At 40.4% G+C, this 18298-nt stretch overlaps 1 protein-coding gene, 2 long non-coding RNA genes and 3 other non-coding genes across 7 annotated transcripts in view; 5 read left to right on the top strand and 1 right to left on the bottom strand.

The window, feature by feature from the left end:
- Nucleotides 1-214: 214 nt before the first annotated feature.
- LOC122786253 lies at nucleotides 215-2346 on the top strand. The gene is made up of 6 exons (XR_006362417.1): nucleotides 215-296; nucleotides 1109-1168; nucleotides 1461-1515; nucleotides 1688-1737; nucleotides 1967-2038; nucleotides 2212-2346. It is a non-coding gene; the product is annotated as an uncharacterized LOC122786253 (long non-coding RNA).
- LOC122786968 lies at nucleotides 1205-1341 on the top strand. Its single transcript, XR_006362517.1, has one exon. It is a non-coding gene; the product is annotated as a small nucleolar RNA SNORA16B/SNORA16A family (small nucleolar RNA).
- LOC122786977 lies at nucleotides 1787-1920 on the top strand. Its single transcript, XR_006362525.1, has one exon. It is a non-coding gene; the product is annotated as a small nucleolar RNA SNORA44 (small nucleolar RNA).
- Nucleotides 2073-2149, top strand: LOC122786985. Its single transcript, XR_006362532.1, has one exon. It is a non-coding gene; the product is annotated as a small nucleolar RNA SNORD99 (small nucleolar RNA).
- A 295-nt stretch (nucleotides 2347-2641) lies between the features above and the next one.
- Nucleotides 2642-9373, bottom strand: LOC122786211 (CTP synthase 1). Of its 2 annotated transcripts, none has more exons than XM_044052352.1 (18): nucleotides 9187-9373; nucleotides 7597-7793; nucleotides 7119-7289; nucleotides 6927-7027; nucleotides 6681-6797; nucleotides 6369-6452; nucleotides 6088-6168; nucleotides 5837-5988; nucleotides 5136-5268; nucleotides 4944-5032; nucleotides 4749-4843; nucleotides 4593-4655; nucleotides 4287-4330; nucleotides 4104-4200; nucleotides 3789-3844; nucleotides 3312-3408; nucleotides 3063-3207; nucleotides 2642-2983 (listed from the first exon to the last, which is right to left on the bottom strand). In XM_044052352.1, exons 2-18 carry the CDS (start codon nucleotides 7763-7765, stop codon nucleotides 2899-2901), a joined length of 1779 nt encoding a protein of 592 aa, XP_043908287.1. In that variant the 5' UTR covers nucleotides 7766-7793; nucleotides 9187-9373; the 3' UTR covers nucleotides 2642-2898. The 2 variants fall into 2 exon arrangements, with proteins under 2 accessions (XP_043908287.1, XP_043908288.1); XM_044052353.1 differs by having other exon boundaries at nucleotides 7597-7778.
- LOC122786259 overlaps nucleotides 5922-18298 on the top strand; it is a 29949-nt gene continuing 17572 nt past the window's right edge. Inside the window, exons 1-2 of the long non-coding RNA XR_006362424.1 lie at nucleotides 5922-6006; nucleotides 18063-18200. This is a non-coding gene — a long non-coding RNA (uncharacterized LOC122786259). The remainder of the gene's footprint in view (nucleotides 6007-18062; nucleotides 18201-18298) is intronic.

The raw sequence follows: 18298 nt of genomic DNA, 5'->3' as shown, positions 1-18298 counted from the left end.
TCATTATTGTGTCACTATACACATATAATTATGTATTTTCCGTCAATATGTACTTCTATTTAAAAAGTGTTGCATTCAAATGTAAAAAAAAGGCCCAAAATACAACGGATATGTAAAAAAATAAAGTTATAACACTACATCTCCCATCATGCAAGTGGTGCGCGCGTGACCTTTCCGGGCCAATCAGAGCGCAGCTGCTCGGGGCTAGCCTGTATAAAACGGGATGGGAACCGCCTTCCGTTCTCTTCTTCTTCATGTTCTCCATGAGGTGGAAACCAACCTGAAATTTTACAATGGTAAGACTTAAGAGAATCATCTGTTTTATTTACACACTAATATTTACTCTGCACACGTTTTTAATGCCTCATGAAACTACATGGAATTGATGCTTTATGTTTGCTAGCTATGTGAATACTAAGTGTGCTAGCGTAACTAGCAAAAGCAGCCTGGTGTGGTCAGAAGGGCCCGGTCACTGCTTTACCGTAGTCATTTTAACAACGTTATATTACACTTATTAAATAACGTGAACATTTTTTACATTTACATATGCGTTAGCTAAAGGCAGCTAACACCGGCCCTGGCTTTTAGAAACTGGTTAGCAGTAGTTAACTTTATACTGCTAGACGCGGGTTGACCACGTGGTAGTTTTTTTTTTCTGCACAAACCACATTGAAACATTTTTCGTACACCTGTTAGATTGAATGCCTTTTTTGCAAAGTACGAAAGACCAGTAAACGACTACCTTTTTATTTTTTTTATTACTGTTATCTAGAAAGTATACAATAAAAATTTATAGCATCACCATGGACTCGCGTTTTGGGGAACCGTCTTGCATTAAGTTTTGGTTTTGCAGTTTCAGGTTTTTTTTCTTTCCTGTTTAAACAATAGTTGTCATTTTTTAACATTTTAGGTAATTCCAAGTATGGAGGGTGTATATGACCTAGGTTATTGGATTATCGTTGTTATGGTCATGTCTTTTTACTTTCGGTATAGTGAATACTGGAACGTAACATGACTTCAACTTTGTTTCTAATGTGTACTTTTTTATTTTTTTATTTTTATAAAATCTTGAATGTATTTCAGTTAAATGGTGTTGTATTCTCTCCAGGTTAAACCAGTTATGGCTCAATCAAACCACTCCCAGTGTGGACGACTGCATCCAAAACCGGTAAGATGACTCGATTATGGTTCATGCTGTATAGCAACAGGCTCCGATCGAAGCCGCTCATGCTCTCATGTAGCACTGAATGGTCAAAACGAAGCCAAGATGAAGACTTTCACCGACGGTCGCTGTTCAGTTTAAAAGTAACTGTTTCAGCAACATTTTGGGAAAGGACATCTGCTCTAATGTGTGGTCAATACCAGTGTTTTAGTCTACTACATGTGCAGTAGATGTAGTGGACTAAAATCTTTTTTTTTTCATTTTACCCCTTATAAATAAATTGGCTGTCTCTCTGCAGGTTTTCATTTTTGGATGACACAGAACCCAAAGCAGAGGAACAACATCACTTAAATGTAAGTTCTTGAGTCCTATTTTAATTGTATAATTCTGGCTGTGATGACAAACTTGCCCTCACTGAAATAGGTCTGATTGAGACACTTAATGGAACTGAGCCACAAAAAAACATTTTAATTGAGTAGCAATGGGGTTTAAAACTGTAAAATAACCAGCTGGTGCTCTCTTTAGGTGACCATGACTGAAAAACAAGTGGCCAGATGACCTTCACTGGTGTGAAGGTAAGATTGAGTTTTTGACTTGGATCGTATTAACTGGAGTTATAAATTCCAGCATGCTATCCTAAGGACCTGGGCTTGTTCCGTAGTTCAAGGGTTCTCCAAGTGCATGCAAGAAAACACAGGATGGTCTTTGGCTGTTGTGGCTCTTTGTGTCATCTACAGTCACTCAGCTGTCCTACATGCACATCCTGTCAGGGTTATGATTCTAATGGGTTTTACTGATTTCCAGACATCACTCAGGCTCATGAGGTGAAGTTCTTCAGGCTGTCTGGGCTCCATGGATGCCTTCCTAGTTTCAAAGGTATGTGAAAAGTTTGTTTATCAAATAGCTGTAAACTGATCTATGATGATCACTAATTAATAATATGAGGACTGTTGGATGACTCTTGCGGATATGGGACTGAGATCAGGCAAAGATTCTCTAGAATGTTGCAGGAGATTTAACTGCATAGTAACCTTTTGTTTTCACTTCAGGTGTGAGGATGTGTTGGACCAGAGGAAGTCTGGACCTGCTGCAGGCCCTGGAAGAAGAAACGTGTAGACTGTCATGTAAATGATTTGTGCAAAGATGGAACTGTTTAAAGAGAAATAAAAGTTTAAAAACATGAATACATTTCTTTAGTCTTTACATTGGAGCCTTGAAAGGTTGTCTATCATGAAGCGGAACCTAAACATAAGGCCACAGGGGCAAATGACATGCTGTGTTCACATGTTAATGATGTCGGTCTAAAACTAATGTAGTAGTGCAGGGTTGAGGTGTAGAAGTATAGTTATCTAATGAAGACCTTTTAGCCTTCAGTGTGCCAACTAAAGCCAAAGAACTTCATCACAAGCTGCAACTTGATTTTAACGTGAGTAATTCCATTTTTATTCTGTACAAGTTAAAACAAAACACATGAGACCATTTCAGGGTTTGGAAACCGCTTTACTAAATGTTTTGCATCATGAGCTAACATTCAGCTTTTCCTCTATGGGCTTTAGTGCAGGGGGGTGTGTAGTTCCAACTTAAGCTTCCACTTGGAAAAATAGTGACTAGTAGATGTGTCAGCCGAATTACTTTAGTAGCTAAGATCCATTTGTTGCAGTGAGGAGTCATGTTCTCAGCGAGTGTCAGTTCTTTCCAGTGACTCTTACAAGTGAACAGAAAGGAGTGAGTTGAGATCATTCGTTGGAGATGGAGGGTAACTTCAGCTCTGAAATCTCAGAGTCTGGGGTGCTGCTGCCACTCCGATCACTGTACGTGTCCCTGTGGGAGACGAGAGTTTTTTGTTTTTGTTGTTTTTAATGTTTATGGTTTTTACGTGAGGGAATGGTGTTGAGGTTACCGTGGAGACAGACGACAACCCTTCTGTAAGTAGCCCTGAAGCTTCCCGGCGGCAGCCAGCAGCAAACCGAGGTACGGTGGTGACGGTTTAATGGGGCGGGAGGTGAACTCGGGATGATACTGCACTCCTATGAAATATGGATGATCTGAAAAAGACAGGATGACGGTTAAAGTAACAAAACAAACCGTATCAATGATAGAAGTGAAATTCTGCAAGTTAAGACGATAAAAAAATTAAAAATGTCAATACCATCTAATTCTATGACCTCCATTCGTTCTCCTTCCACATCTTGACCTACAAAGTGGAAGCCCTTGCCTTCAAAGTGAGACCTCAGCTCAGGATTGACCTGCACAAGGACACTCCGTTTCAAAAATGCAGACAAATAGACATCTTTCTATGACTGTTTTTTAGAAATCAGGGCAGCTGATGGTCGATTACTAAGACGATTAATAAATCTTTGACTATTCTGATATTCAATTCTTTAGTTTGAGTGTTATTGTTAATGATTAAAACAAGTTCTTAGATTATTCAGCTTCTAAAGTGTGAACATTTTCTGGTTTCTTTGCTCCAAATCATTAAAACTGAATAATTGAAAGTTTGATGACAATAAGAACGTTAACTATTTTTGTTGAAAGGTTTCAAAAGGATCAACATTTTATGGACCAAACGATTAACCGAAAACAAATAATAAAATAGCTTGACTTCAGTAACCAGTTAAGAACGTACCTCAAAGCGATGCCTGTGTCTTTCATCCACATATTCTACATCTCCATAAAGTTTGCCTGCAACAAAGAACAAATGTGAGATTAATTGCCATGTATTCAGTTTGAGTATATTTGTTTATTAATGCTTAAAACAAATTCTTTTTATCTCCTTAAATATGAAAATGTTCTACGTTCTTTGTTCCACAGCATATAAAAATAATTACCTAAGACCATTTCTTGTCTTATATCACGTTAAATAAATATAATATTGATATATTGCCCAGGTCTAACCCAGGCACATGAATTATTTGTAGAGAGTAAATTTGAAGTGTCTTACGCAGTGTACTGGTGTTGTTCTTGAACATGGTTCGCCTCTTGCCGAGTCTCATTGTGCCGCCCATTTGACCGGGGTTGTGTTCTGGCATATCGATCACCTGCAGAAGGTCGTGTCTGGACTTGAGTTCTCTCCTCAGGTGAAATGACACTGAATTTGATTGCGTATTTCTTTTGAAAAACTCACCACAGGATGCGTTGATTCTGGGTCAAACTCTGTTGAGTTGGCGTCTAAGTGCAAAAAAAGCAAGGATGTCATTAGCTGCATTGTAAACGGAGACCTTAACATTAACATTAGCAAAACATGTTTGATTTATTGGTTTGTAGTTCAGTTAATTAAATGTAAATGAAAAGCACATAAAGTAAAGCTTTTTTCCACTTAATTTAATGAACCTATCAACTTCTAATCATCTCAAAACGTGTTTTTTTTTTACTTTACAGGGATGTGAAAAACACAAGACTGCACCCCTGCGTTGTAAAACAGGAGTTTTACCTTCCCAGCCGAGCTCGTTTCTGGCAAATTCACATACGGCCAACTGCATCCCGAGACACACGCCTGCAGAAACAGTGTTTAAGGTTTTTGACTTCACCCCGTGTCAACACAGCAAATACGCACACACTGTATCACAGGAGTTACAGTGGCAGCTACCTAGAAAAGGTTTCTTTTGTTTTCTCGCCCAGTTGATGGCGTGAATCTTTCCTTCAGTTCCTCTGACGCCAAATCCTCCAGGAACCAGGATTCCACTGAGGAGAGAAGCAGAAAAAAACCAAACAGTGGATGAAACTACAACTGTCATGGTCAAGCTGTGTTTGTTAACTGTATCGATGAAAGCTCAGGACTCACTCAGCACTGCAGAGCTTCTGCCAGGCCTCGTGGTATTTCACTGGTTCATCCTGAAGAGTACTGGGCTCCAAATACGCCGAGTCTATATACTGAGGAGAGGAGACATCACAGCTTTAACCAGGCCACGTTTTTAGAAGAGATTTAAATTGGAAAGTGCTCAACCATTAATACAACTCAACAATGTGTGCGTACCTTAACCTCCAATTTGTGACTGATGCCCAAGGCAGAGTGTTCCAGTGCTTTGATAACTGACGCGTAAGAGTCTGAGAACTTGGTGTACTTCCCCACCAGAGCTATGGAGCACTGCTCCAGCAGCCTGTCTGACCTGTGAGGACGACACAGACGGCACATTATTACACACTTGCCTCCCTGATGTAAAACTGTGGGGAAAACAGCAGCAGAGCAGATGTTTTCAGCCACATTTAGTTCAGTTTGTTCCACTTTGAGGCTTGAACTGAACTTTATCATAGTGGTATTTGTGTGCCACAGCAGCATGTTTAAGACATACACACTTTGTTTTGTACGTGAGGATGAGACTGAGGAGTTGAGAGGATGAGAAAAGGATAAGACTCAAGAGAAAATAAAGACTGGATAGTGCAGGAGTTTTCTAATTTCAGAAGATGGCAGTAATGCAACATCATGGATGCATTAAATCCCTTTAGATGAAGAAGAAAAACAACCGTGCCAAAGTTCCAGCCAATTACTGACTGGCTGACATTGATATTATCCAATCAGAAGACATGGAACACGCCGTACTCAAGTTGCTGGACGATAACAACTGTGTACTGTTGGCAGAAGCTTTTCCTGCCAACATGGCAGAGTAAACACCTGGAGTCAAAACTGCACTTGAGAAAAGCCTCTTTAATCATTGCCGACATGTCCTGCTGGCCCACCTGTCGGACATCTCCTTCCATTTGGTCAGCATCTTCCTTGGCCTGGACTCTATGGGCATGTTCAGCCTCCTGCTCAGATAAGTCACCACCCCCTGCTCCTCCAGCAGTAACGGCACTCTGTAGATGGATGACACGTCCTGCACACAGATTACCTGCGACATGACAGCACAGTGAGTAAGAGAGTCGGTGTGTGTGTATGTGTATATATATATGTATATATATATATATTATTAAAGTATATATTTATATACCTGTTGTGGTTCTACGTGGCAGAACATTGAGATCTTTTCTTTGACGGAGTTCTCCAGAGCGGTGGAACAGCGACACATGATCTGTTGGCAAAGAAGAAAAGAGTTATGTACGATGTTGTGGGATCTGCAGCGTGTTGATCTTAGAGAAGCAGCTTCAAATAATGCCACTTTGTGATGGGCAATTTAGTCCACCCCCTTAGTAGAAAACGTGTCTCAGGGTACCAAGAAGGTTACTTTGATATTCACGATGTACAAAACGTAACTAACAGCCACCGACTCACCAGATCAGGTGACAAGCCCAGTCCTCTCAACTCTCTGACGCTGTTCTGAGTCGGTTTGGTCTTTTGCTCTCCTGTCGCGCTCGGCTGGACACAACAACAGACCGTTAATGTACACGTTAAACTGGCTGAAAACAACCTAGAGACTATAGACACACAATACTAAAAGAGTAACTCAAAAACAAGTGTAACTAACATATGATTTTTAAGGCAACGTCAAACAGAGTAGTATGGACGTAGCGTCAGCCTGTGAGGTTGTGAGCGCATTTACCCTCAGATTAAAACCCGTGGTGTGTGAAATTGTCACTCTCTTACCTGTGGTACCAGACTGACGTGAATGTTACAGAAGTTCTCCCTCTTCACTTTGAACTGGAACTGCCTGAAGGCCTCGATGAAAGGCATACTCTCTATGTCTCCCACTGTGCCTCCCAACTGCAAACGCACACAGACACCCACATCATCAGTGACACTGTTGGCAGCCTCTGTTTCGTCTTTTTATCATCTTTTTATCATCTTTTCACGCAGGACAGAAAATCTGATATGTCGGCTGGACATTATTACCTCTATTACACAAACTTGTGGCTCCAAACCGTCGTCGTCCACTGGTACCGTGGCCTGTTTCACCACCCACTCCTGGATGGCATCTGTGATGTGTGGCACCACTGGAATAACAAACACAAAAAAACCCCCACCATATTATTCTGTTGTCCACTTGTTGATTCCTTCTTTCAGGCATGAGCAGCAGGTGTTTACCTTGCACTGTTTTGCCCAGGTAGTCTCCTCGTCTCTCTTTGTTGATAACAGACTGATAGATCTTGCCGGTGGTCAGGTTGTTGTCTTTTGTCAGCCGGATGTCAAGGAAGCGTTCGTAGTTCCCCAGATCCAAGTCGACCTCACCCCCATCGTCCAGCACAAACACTTCACCTAGACAGGTGTGCATCACATACATGTGTACATTTAAGTGAATGTTGAGGTTTTAAATGTGGTTTTATCATCAACAGCGTGAAAAACAAAAACTGCTTTTAGCTTCACCTGAAAGTTGAACTATCTACCTGTGAGCCTTTTCTGAGATACAGTATTTAATACATTTTTAAAACTTTTAAGAAACCCGTTTTCCTTGTGTCCCCACTTGCAGCTGACAATGTGTCAGCACACTTCAGACACCCCTGACTGTCGCTTTAACATATATTAGAACTGTGTTTGATAAATACTATCCTTTCTGATGACGTACCGTGCTCGTACGGTGAAAATGTCCCCGCGTCAATGTTGATATAAGGGTCGATCTTGATAGCGGTCACGTGTAAGCCACATGACTTGAGGATTGTGCCCACGCTGCTTGCGATGATTCCTTTACCGATGCCTGAGATGACGCCTCCAGTTACAAGGATGTACTTCATCATTGTACTCTGGTATCTGGAAGATCAATGTCTTCAATCAAACAGAGGACACTAAGTAAGAGGAAAGTTAAGGGGAGAACAACAAAGAACAGCCAACATCATCCCGCTCTGATAACTTTGCCCTCAAGCTGTGTTCATGTTTACATTTAAATAAAAACAGCATAATACACAGATAGTCATAGAAATCAAGTTTAAAAACTGCAAAACCAATAGGTAAGAAGGAGAAAGATTATCCTAAATAATTGCTATTGACAATATTATCGTAAAAACTGCAAAAAAAGGACCTCACTTTAAACTATTGTTTGCTATAAGACAATATGTTAAGTAAACATTTTAAAGTTAAAACAAGTTAGACGTATATAATGTATAATTATAACCCCTTTGTGGCACATTTAAGAATTTTATATTTTGTAATTGATGACATTTTACTATTGTGTATTATAATTGTGTAATTATTCGTATCACCTCAGCTTATGTTCAAGTTGGGGAAAATGTACAGTAAATTGCACATTTTTGCTGTAATTTCCCGAAAAACAATGGCTCCACTTACATGTCTCAGTCCTAAAATATGGACGTTAACACGTGTTGCCAAGGTAACACAGTCAAACAAACAACGTGTTTATTAATAAAGACGGCGGCCTAATAAACAACATTGACCGTTATTAAATCTAATACGTATTCAAAGATGAAAGCACAACACATTAAATTTCCCCCACAACACAGAGCACGGCACATTCACGGTGTTCGATAAACACGACGTTGCGGCCCGCAGCGCGGGCGGGCAATTCCAGATTTCGCTCATGAATCTGCCAGAAAGACAAAGCCATGTTTTATTTAAGAGTGTTAATCAAACATAAATAAAGAGCGGGGTATAAAAGCGTAATTCGCCATCCACCGCTAATCTCGGGGGAGACGAAGAGGAAAGCACCACCCACCAGTGTTGCCACCGTCAGCAAAGTGAACGACACCAAGAGGTAAAAACCGCGAGCGCATGTAGCATTCAGCTAACTACTAGCCGTGTCATCGTTTTCGGCCACTACTAGCCATTGTTGCCCCTTGAGTCTTTAAATATAGCCGGATAAACGTAACATACACACTATGAACGACCATGTGGAGCTTTGACGCCCCACTTGCCATCACCGACTCAAGCTAGCAGACCAGCATGTGTCTACATTGTTTTCAAAATAAAACATAAGCGTAGCTGGCTACTAGGTTTATTGTGAAAAATCATTGCACTGTATTTTAGAAACCGATGTGTTAACAGCAAAAAATAGTCTGAATTATAACAAACAATTATTACATTGTAGTAGCGCGTGGTGTGTTCAGGTTCGATTCGTAACCGGAAGTTTAATTTACTCGCAGCATCTTTTAGGTCGTAACTTCAGTGTTCGCTAACTAGCTAAAGTATCACATTTCAAACTCACCAGCAAAAATATTATTCGACCAGAGCTGTAGCTTCAGAACAAACCACGCACGACGGAAACGACCCACAAGGTTGTTATTGTTTTTTAAACAGCGACGCCGGTCTACTGTGTTTCCCCTTAAAACACATGGATCCACGCGTTAGCTCCACACGTGTAAGAACCACGATATCGTCCATCCACTCAACACTGTGCTGCCTTTAGGGACGCCTCGGACACTTGGCTTTTATTATCGCTAATCACGTTAGGTATATTCTTGTGAGAAGAACAATGATACACTATCTCATTCAGAGTTTTAGTTATCTCTATCACTCTACCACTTGTCTGATTTTAAATTGATACTTTAAGGTGAAACCCATTCACCAACTTGTTAAAAATCACATTACATCAGCATATGTATAAACTGTACAGTATATGTAGTATATATGATGCATAATTACAGCATTAAATGTCACACTTTACCACTCAAAACCATACTATAGAAGCCACTTCAAATATATTTATCAGTAATTCATAATTATGACTTACTAATATATTGAAATATATAATATTACTTAACATCTCATAATTATAATTATGATACACTAAGTCGTAACTATGAGATACTAAGTCGTAATTTTGAGACACATATGTAATTATGAGATACTAGGTTGCAATTGCTATGTCATAATTATGAGATACTATAAGACATCATTTCAAAATAGTATCTTATTACTATGACATAGCATCTCATAATTATGGGATATTCTCTTAAAATTATGACTTTTTTCATGTGGTGGAAACAGCTTTCATACAAACCAATATGGATAATTTGGACAAAGTTTTAATTTTTTAAGCAATAAAATAATGGACAGTTCGCAAGTATTGTTAAAGATAACACAAATAAAATTCAGCACAATTTAGTTATAACGCTGTAGAAATTTTGATGAAACACAATAGATTATTAACGGGGATTAGTACAAATAAGGATATAAATAATAATCATCTATCTTACATTATTATTTATCCTTGCCTATCTTCCTTACAATTCCTCACATGTGCCGTTCCTTGGTAGTAGTAGTAGTTTATTATAAAGAGCTCCTGAAGGCAACACAGTTTACACACATACACACACACACACACACACACATGAAACAGCAGGGGACGCTCGTGTTTTACGTTTGAAAGTTCACGGAGACAGAAAAAAAAGGCACATCTTTTCCTTATGAAGACAAACCTTTAGGCAGCTGATAAAGAAAGGACAAACCCATGTTAGTTTAGTTTTGCAGTTTGTTCAAGGTTTTTTTATTTCAGCAGCAGGTTATTTTTATTTAACCCTGAGTTTGTTGTTCATCTCTGACTGTCAACTGGCAGAGAATTAAAATGTACAATTTATCTGTGAGGAAGAATAATACACAATAAAAACAAACCCAGAATACACAAAAAGGATAATTCTTGTTTTGTGAATTAATTAAATTAGTTCACAGTCAATGCTGATTCTGCTGTTGTGACGGCATTATTAATCCTTTATTCAGAATTACCACAGTGACTGGAATATACTAACAGAAGCAACAATATGTTCCTGAGAACCAAAAAAAAATGTTTCTATGGGCTTTGGTCCAGCGAAATGAGCATTTAATAAACTTCAGTCTCCAGCCAGAAAAAAACTGTCAAACTGTGAGATAAAAACAAACTGGTATTGCTAACAGTAGTGAACAGTGGCTAGTCTGAGATGTTTGAGTTTCCGACTTCTGTCAATGGAATGTTGTAGTCCGAAATTAGCACTTTAAGGGGGCAGTATTTCAACCAAAACACCCCCTCAAACTCGGAAAGTCAAGCCCTGGCATAAGTTTCCATAATGGCTGCCACTCGCGTCAGTTGTTAGAACACTCTGCTACTTTTGCTGTTAATTGCACTTCTGTCGTATTTGTTTCCCAATAAATCGTACACATTGTGCTGTTCAGTTTTTATCCGTAGGCGTGTTGCTACGCAAAATGTGTTACCATGTACAATACAATACCATGTAGCGTGGCGTTATCTTCTGGTATTGCTAACAGTGGCTAGTCCAGGACACTTTAACTAAAGGAATTTCAATTTGGAAAGTCATACCAGCCTCATCAACCCAGACGTAGAATTCCAATATGGCCGCCACTCGTGTCAGTTTACCACATTCTGTGGTTAATGTTGTGTCAATAAGTGTTAATTACACTTATGTCATATTTGTTTCACATTAAATCAATCGTACACATAGTACTGTTTACTTTTTAACTGCAGACATATTGCTACACCTTTTGTGTTGTTTTGGTTTAAAATTACTAGTCTGAGATACATTTGAGTTTCCGACTTCTGTCAATGGAATGAAATGCCACTATTGTTGCGTTCCAGTTGTAATCAAAAGTTGGAATTTCCGAGTTAAGGTTGCGTTCCTTTATTTCGAAAACACCCCCTCAAGGCATTTCTAATTCGGAAAGTCAAAGCAACCTCATAAACCCAGACACTCTCATCAATAGTAAAAACACTCTGCTTATTAAACAGTTAATTGCACTTATGTCGTATTTGTTTTACAATAAATCAGTCGTACTGTTCAGTTTATATCCATTTGACGTGTTGCTACGCTATTTGTGTGAGTAAAATACTACGTAGAGCGTTGTTAACGACTGCTAACAATGGCGAGTCCGAGAAACTCGGAGACGATGTCTCTCCCATTTTGGGACTTTTCATTGAAAGTGAACACAACCACATTCCATAAAACCTTTACTTTTCACTTTCATATGAGTTGGAGTAGTGGTTCTCAAACGTTTTATACCAATATAAGCTCCACTCCGATCACATACGGCTGGTACAGTAGAACAGTATTTCTGATTTTCCTCAAAGTACCACCAGAGGAAGCTCGCGTACCACTGGTGGTACACGTACCACAGTTTGCCACAGAAACAAAAAGACTTTGCTGGTCCAGCACCTTCACACAAGTTCCTCTTTCTGTCTCTGGCACAACACATTCTGCCGCTGTGCTCCATATATAATAAATGGCCACAGTCCAAAGTGGTTAGTTACAGTGTACTGTGGAAAGGTCAGTGGTTCCTGTGATGTGGACTGCGGTGTATAATCCTCCTTGTGCTCAGTGAGATATGAGTGGAGGCAGGGAGGCGCTGTGGCTCGGTCAGCGTAAACGGCACAGTTTTCCACACGGCCTGCTGTTATGTGGACCATCTTCAACTGGTTTCACCGAGTTCACTGTGTGGGTGAGCACAAGCAAGCGCTGCAAATGAAAATTAAAAATGAAAAAAGAAAAATGAGGGAATTAGAGGCCGATGGCTGACTCACAGACAGATAACTGCAGAGCTGATTGGTGCGTCTATGTAACACCCAAATCTCTTCATGTGAGCCTGCAGCAGCCGACTTGGTTTCTGGAACACATGGGTGGGGGGAGGGGGGGTTTAATGAGAGTTTTAATTCATTTTTGACCGGAGCTGTGATTGAATTAAACTCCCACAGAAGAGCTGGATCCTGTCCTTACCACAAGCCATTTCCTCCTATTAGAGTTGTAACAGAAGCAGCAGACAGGGAGGCAGGTGACCCTCAGCCTTATCCACGGTCAACATACATCTGTACGTTAGGATATATAAGGATAATAATGCACAGACTATTTGGGTCTGGAAAGTAATGCACATAGTCCAGGACTCTTCTGATGGACCTTAAAGATCCTGGTTTGTGGTGATTTGACTCATTTCACTCATCGAGTTACTTTAATTTAAGTAATTAAAAAATGTCTCATGCATCTTAATCTGTAGGATCACTTGAGCTTCACAATGTGAAGTAAAAGTCCAGATTTTTCAAATTGTGGTCCAGATTTTTCAAATTGTGCTTAATCTGGCCTTTTAAAAGTTGTTTTTTTTAACTAAATTGGGACGTTTGTAAACCCTCAGTCCCTGCACCAAAGTCCATAGAGAAAATCAGTATTTTTACATCACAGCACACAGGAGTGTTGTTAATCCACTGTCGCCTCCATCAGTAAGTTCAAATGTGTTCTTTTGTTTAGTCGGCATCATTAAATCCGTAATTCTAAATGATCTAAGTGACACAAACTTTCCAAATGAGGCAGCAGTGGACCAGTCGCTCCTGTGTATCTGTGAGCTAAAAACACCAATTTTCTCTATGGACTTTGGTGTGGAAGAGTGCAGTTTCCATTTGGAAAAGGCTGTTTTTACTGTGAGATAAATTGTGGGGCATATCCTTAAGATATTTGTATTAGAGCTTTTTGTGGCTAAAATCACCTGCAGTCATGTCATACCTCAACACAAACAAACTAAAACTAACCCTCAATGGCTCGACTGGGTGTTTTTGCAACTGACTTGAGTCTTGTATTGATTGGTCTCATGTGTGTATTGATTTTAGACTCAACCCTGACTGGTGTTATTTAAATTAAGGTTGCTTTTGTACTTGAATTTTAAGTGAGGCAGCCTTAGACTAAAAAGCAGTGTTTTACTCATGCTTCATGTTGTCAGTGAGTGTCTGTGTCTGGTTCTTGGCACATGCAGACAGCACAGTCAGCTCTGACTATGTGTCACTTTCTCACACTTCAAAAGAAAACAAAAAAAACCCTGACTGTCACTTTAAATCAAAACGCCTCCTGCTGCCGTCGAGTGAGACATAAAAAAAGAGAAGTAAAAGCCAAACCTTCCGCTTGTCCTCGTTTTTCACACTGCAAGGACATTTCTTCCCTCGATGTCCCCCTTTTTCCTACAAATCTTATCATCAGACGAGAATGTGTTTGGTTTTTCTTCTGCGTGACAGATGTTTTTTCCCCCTCATTTGATCTGTCCTGACCGTGGCCATCTGAGCTGGTCATAGCCTCATAATGCAGCTGCTGAGGGACAGTCTCCAAATACACTAATTAAGCCTGGAAGAAAATGTGGCGCTGTTATAAATAGTGTTGAAAGTACCTCCTCTTCCCCCAAATATGAGAAAAAACAAATGACCTTGGCTTATTTTTACAGCTGCAGAAAATTAACTAGATGCTCTTTTTTTTTTTATCTGTTTCACAAGTGGCTGGTACATGTGAGGCAGGTGCTCCATGTTAACAGCTGGTCCGCTGACCTTCTCTGATATTGTGTCTTGCATCTGACTGGAATGTAGTGAACCACAGATGTTTAATCTTGATCCCAACCTGTGGACTGGTAAACATCTGGACGTTCGGCCTCAGGCTGTGTTACCGCGCTTGATTTTTAGCTTCAGCAAACGGTGACAAAAGTGGACTAAATCAAGCCCTCGTCAACCCCTGAGTTAGTCTAGTTTCTCACGTTCACAGCAGTGGTGGTTGTTGTAGCTTTAGAGGGTGAGGGGCTCGAGGAGGTCACATGATCACAGGAATGTAAGGCTTTGTTGTGGATGAACAGTGGGAAGCTTGTGGCCAACAGCAAGGAAAAGAGGAGGGGAGCTTATAGGCTACGACCACACGAGTGCTGTTTCATTTATAAAAACAGACACTGTTCAGGTGAGAAACTGAATTTTCCCTCTGTGATCCACGGGTTCCCACAGGTCCGTTTTTGAAAATGGACACGGTTCATTGAAAGTGATTGAATTTTGGGCAAGAAAGAAGTTAATATTTAGGTAAATGTCTCCCTTGTTTGTTACGGCGCCACCTACTGTTTCCGCCATGGACGTGAGTGATGTTTGGGAAATGAAAATTCCAAGATCTCTGCCTCACCAAAGAAAATGACAAAGACTGACTTTGACCAAGATCCCAAGGGCAATCACTTGAATCCCAAAGTGGACGCCATGGTTGCCCTCCCATCTTATTAAGCTGTGTCAGCACATTCAATCCTTGAATTTGAGGGAACTGGTCATGGAAAGTCCCTTGAAAAATCCTTGAATCTGATATCAACCAAGGTGTGGGAACCCCCGGTCTTCTAATGTTTCATTCTTAAAATTGACTCACTCTAGGAAATGTCTTAACAAACCAACCAAAATGACCTTTAAAGCTGTTGTATATATGCCAGGCCTGTAGGTGGAGCTGTAATGCACTGGGTATAAACACCATCCACAAGAAGAATTGCACTACGACGACAATGAACGGCTTTTTGGTCAATTGCTGCTAAACAGAAACATGGACTTTTTTTTTTTTTCAACTTAATTTATCATTTTTCCATATGAAAAATATTCACTCCAAACCGATCTACAATGACGATTATGCTCGTAACACCAACGATTCGGGCTTCTGGTACAACAATAATAATAATAATTAAAAAAAAGTCCAACATTAGAATCTGGGCATCAAGAAGACCAGGGCCACTACCCAAGCAAAAAAAGAAAAATAAATGAATAAATTTAACAGCGGTGATTCAAATTCTGACACAGATCAAGAACTTTAACATTTCTCTTCAATGACTGCGACGCTGTTAAATTAGCTCAAAAATCCTGCATAGTTCTGCTCTAAGTCACCACAGGAAGAAAATCCTAATTGTCAATTTTCACTCGAGCCTGTTCATTCGCCCGTTATTCCTAATCACCCGTCCATGAGGACACTTAACTCTATTCCAGCTCTTTATTAAAATGACATGCACATCTCCTCCTGATCACCACTACAGTGTTCACTACTGCAGCTACTGCAGCGGGTGCCCTTGTGAGACTAGTCTTTGAGAAGCACAGTGAACTGGTTGTATAATTGTGCGTTACGTAACCGGGAGAATTAGGCAGGAGATATGTTTAGAATGAGGGCACAGATTGGCGGCAGAGAAGAGGACGGTGTTTAAGCTTTTTTGCCTCGCAAAATGAGGGATGTTCTGACATAAAAGCAGACCGTGTCAGCTCCTCATGGAGACCTGAACCTGGTTCTAGTGAAGCAGAACCCCATTTCTGAAGTTTAGGGCTAAAGTTTAAATTGTGGTTAGGTTGTGGTGAGGGGTTAGGCTTTGTTAAGCTGTCCAAATGGAAGTCATGTGTGCCTGTGTTTCAATGATTAAAAAGGACATACTTGTTTGTAATCTACCTGCATCAAACTCCACAGAGAAAAAAAAGTGATTTTATCTCCCGGGAACACAGGAGCTGCTGTTCTACTGCTGCCTTGCAGAGTAAGTTTGAGTCCCTGAGGTCAATCTGAATAAAGGGTTTATATCACTGAAGTCATGATAACAACACACTTAAGCCTGTGAATTTGGATGTAAAATCTCCGATTTTCTCTCTAGACTTTGGAGGGAGAGAGTTTGAAGATAATTGAGCAACACACACACAAAAAAAGTTTCCAGTCGAAAAAGGCCGTAAAACGGGGAGATGAAGCAGGGAGTGTGTTCTTGTTGACTTAAGCTGTTGTAGATTTTATTAGGAGAGCTTTTTGTTTGGTGGCTTTTTTCCTCAGGTCTTTGTTACGAATGAAGTCAATGAGTTTCTTCTCAGCTGTGGTGAGAGAGACGGGGAGAGACAATGGCAGTGAAGGTAGACAAAGAAGAGCAGAAACAGATGAGACTGACGAGCAGCTGAGGGATGGATGCATAGGCATGGTGTAACAGGCATGAGTCATCTCATCTTAGTTGACTGGCATGCGGCCTGAATTCTAAGAGGCCCTGCTGAAGGAAGAAAAAGAACTCCTCTTCAACTCTTCAAACTAGCAAAAAAAAAGTTTCCATCCTTTGTTAGAGACACTGGACTTTTCTGTTTGTATCAGTTTGTCTTTGAGTAATCACTGCGTCAACGTCCTCTGTGTGTGCTGACTGTCAAAGATCAATAATTCCTGAATAACCCTTCAGTTTAACGTAAATCAAGTAATCTGAGAGACTGTTTGCAGCCTGAGAGAAACCTGGTGTGTCACTCTAACCAATCACAGGGCAGTTCACAGAGAGAGGGCGCCTCCTACTGGCCATTCCTGCTAAGTTACTACATGTACACGTCAGTAAAGAGGTTACTTAACTGGCAACGGCAACAACTGCAGAGCAACCGAAACAATCATATCTCACATTTGACTTGGTTTGCTAACAAAGGACACTAGACTGTCTCAAAAGTTCCAACTAAAAGTGAAAAAAAACGAAATAAAAACATCAGTATTTCAGAGAGCAGTAGTACAGAGTCGAGACTTAAAGCAGAACTTTTCCCCACTGTCGTAAAAAGCCGGTGAACCCAAGCCTTGGAGAAACGGGCAACCACCAAGTCGAGAACAAACCAGCAACAGACAACAACAACAGCAAACATGGAGGAAGTGCAAATACACATAAATACATAGAGAACACAGAGTTTATCCCAAAGATATTTGTACAATTACAAGAGCAAAAACGGCAGTTTGGCATCCGTTTTGCATGATTCTGCCTGTTCTTGCCGTTCACAATTAGCCGCTCCGGTGTTTCCTCGCGTCACACAGTCGTTTCCTCTTCCTCTTTTCTTCAAACATCTAAAATAACACTATCGCTATAGCCGGTACCTGGTTGGAGGTGTGTTTGTGTATGTGTGTGTGTGTAGTGCCATGAATTTGTGTTTCCCGCGAATATTTCCTGCAAGCCTGGTTTTCCGCTGACATACAGTAGGGGGCGGCGGATACACCCCCCCTCATTCTCCTTGGACTCTGAAGCTGTTAAATTAGCTGTCAAAATCCTGCCTCGTTCTGCTTTAACAATCAACAGCTTTCAAGAGTGTGTTTTTTTTTTTTTTACAATCCAATAATTGTTAATTAAACACATGAAAACGTAAGTTCTTGAAACTCTAGTGCGTGACTTTTAATTATAAACAAAGGTCACTAAAATTCAAACCATTGACAAACGAATTCACACAATCCTGGTTAAGTCTCTCCACTCGACTTGACTGTGAGTCGTGTTTCATATTTTCAGTCCCATCCAGAACTCCAACGAGAACCTCTTACAGGCCTAATATGAGTCCAGGAAGTGCTCCTAACCTTTGATTATTCTGTGTTTTTACAGTTGAGGACTACAATGACGTATGATGAAAGCCCTTTGGATGACATTTTGTGCTTTCGGAGGCTGAGCGCTCTCTCTGCAGCGCTGCTTAGGGTTCATGCATCTAACTGGAGGAGCTGCTGGAGATGAGTTTCCTGAATGGTAAGTAATCTGTAATTACCGGTGCAGCAGCCGTCGAGCAAGGAGCGCGACCTCTGATGTCACCGGTGACGTTACAGTTTAAAAATAAACGCAAGGGA

The sequence above is a fragment of the Solea senegalensis genome, linkage group LG20 (assembly GCF_019176455.1).
Source record: "Solea senegalensis isolate Sse05_10M linkage group LG20, IFAPA_SoseM_1, whole genome shotgun sequence".
NCBI classification, from domain to species: Eukaryota; Metazoa; Chordata; class Actinopteri; order Pleuronectiformes; family Soleidae; genus Solea; species Solea senegalensis.
This window is presented reverse-complemented; position numbering and strand designations above follow the sequence as displayed.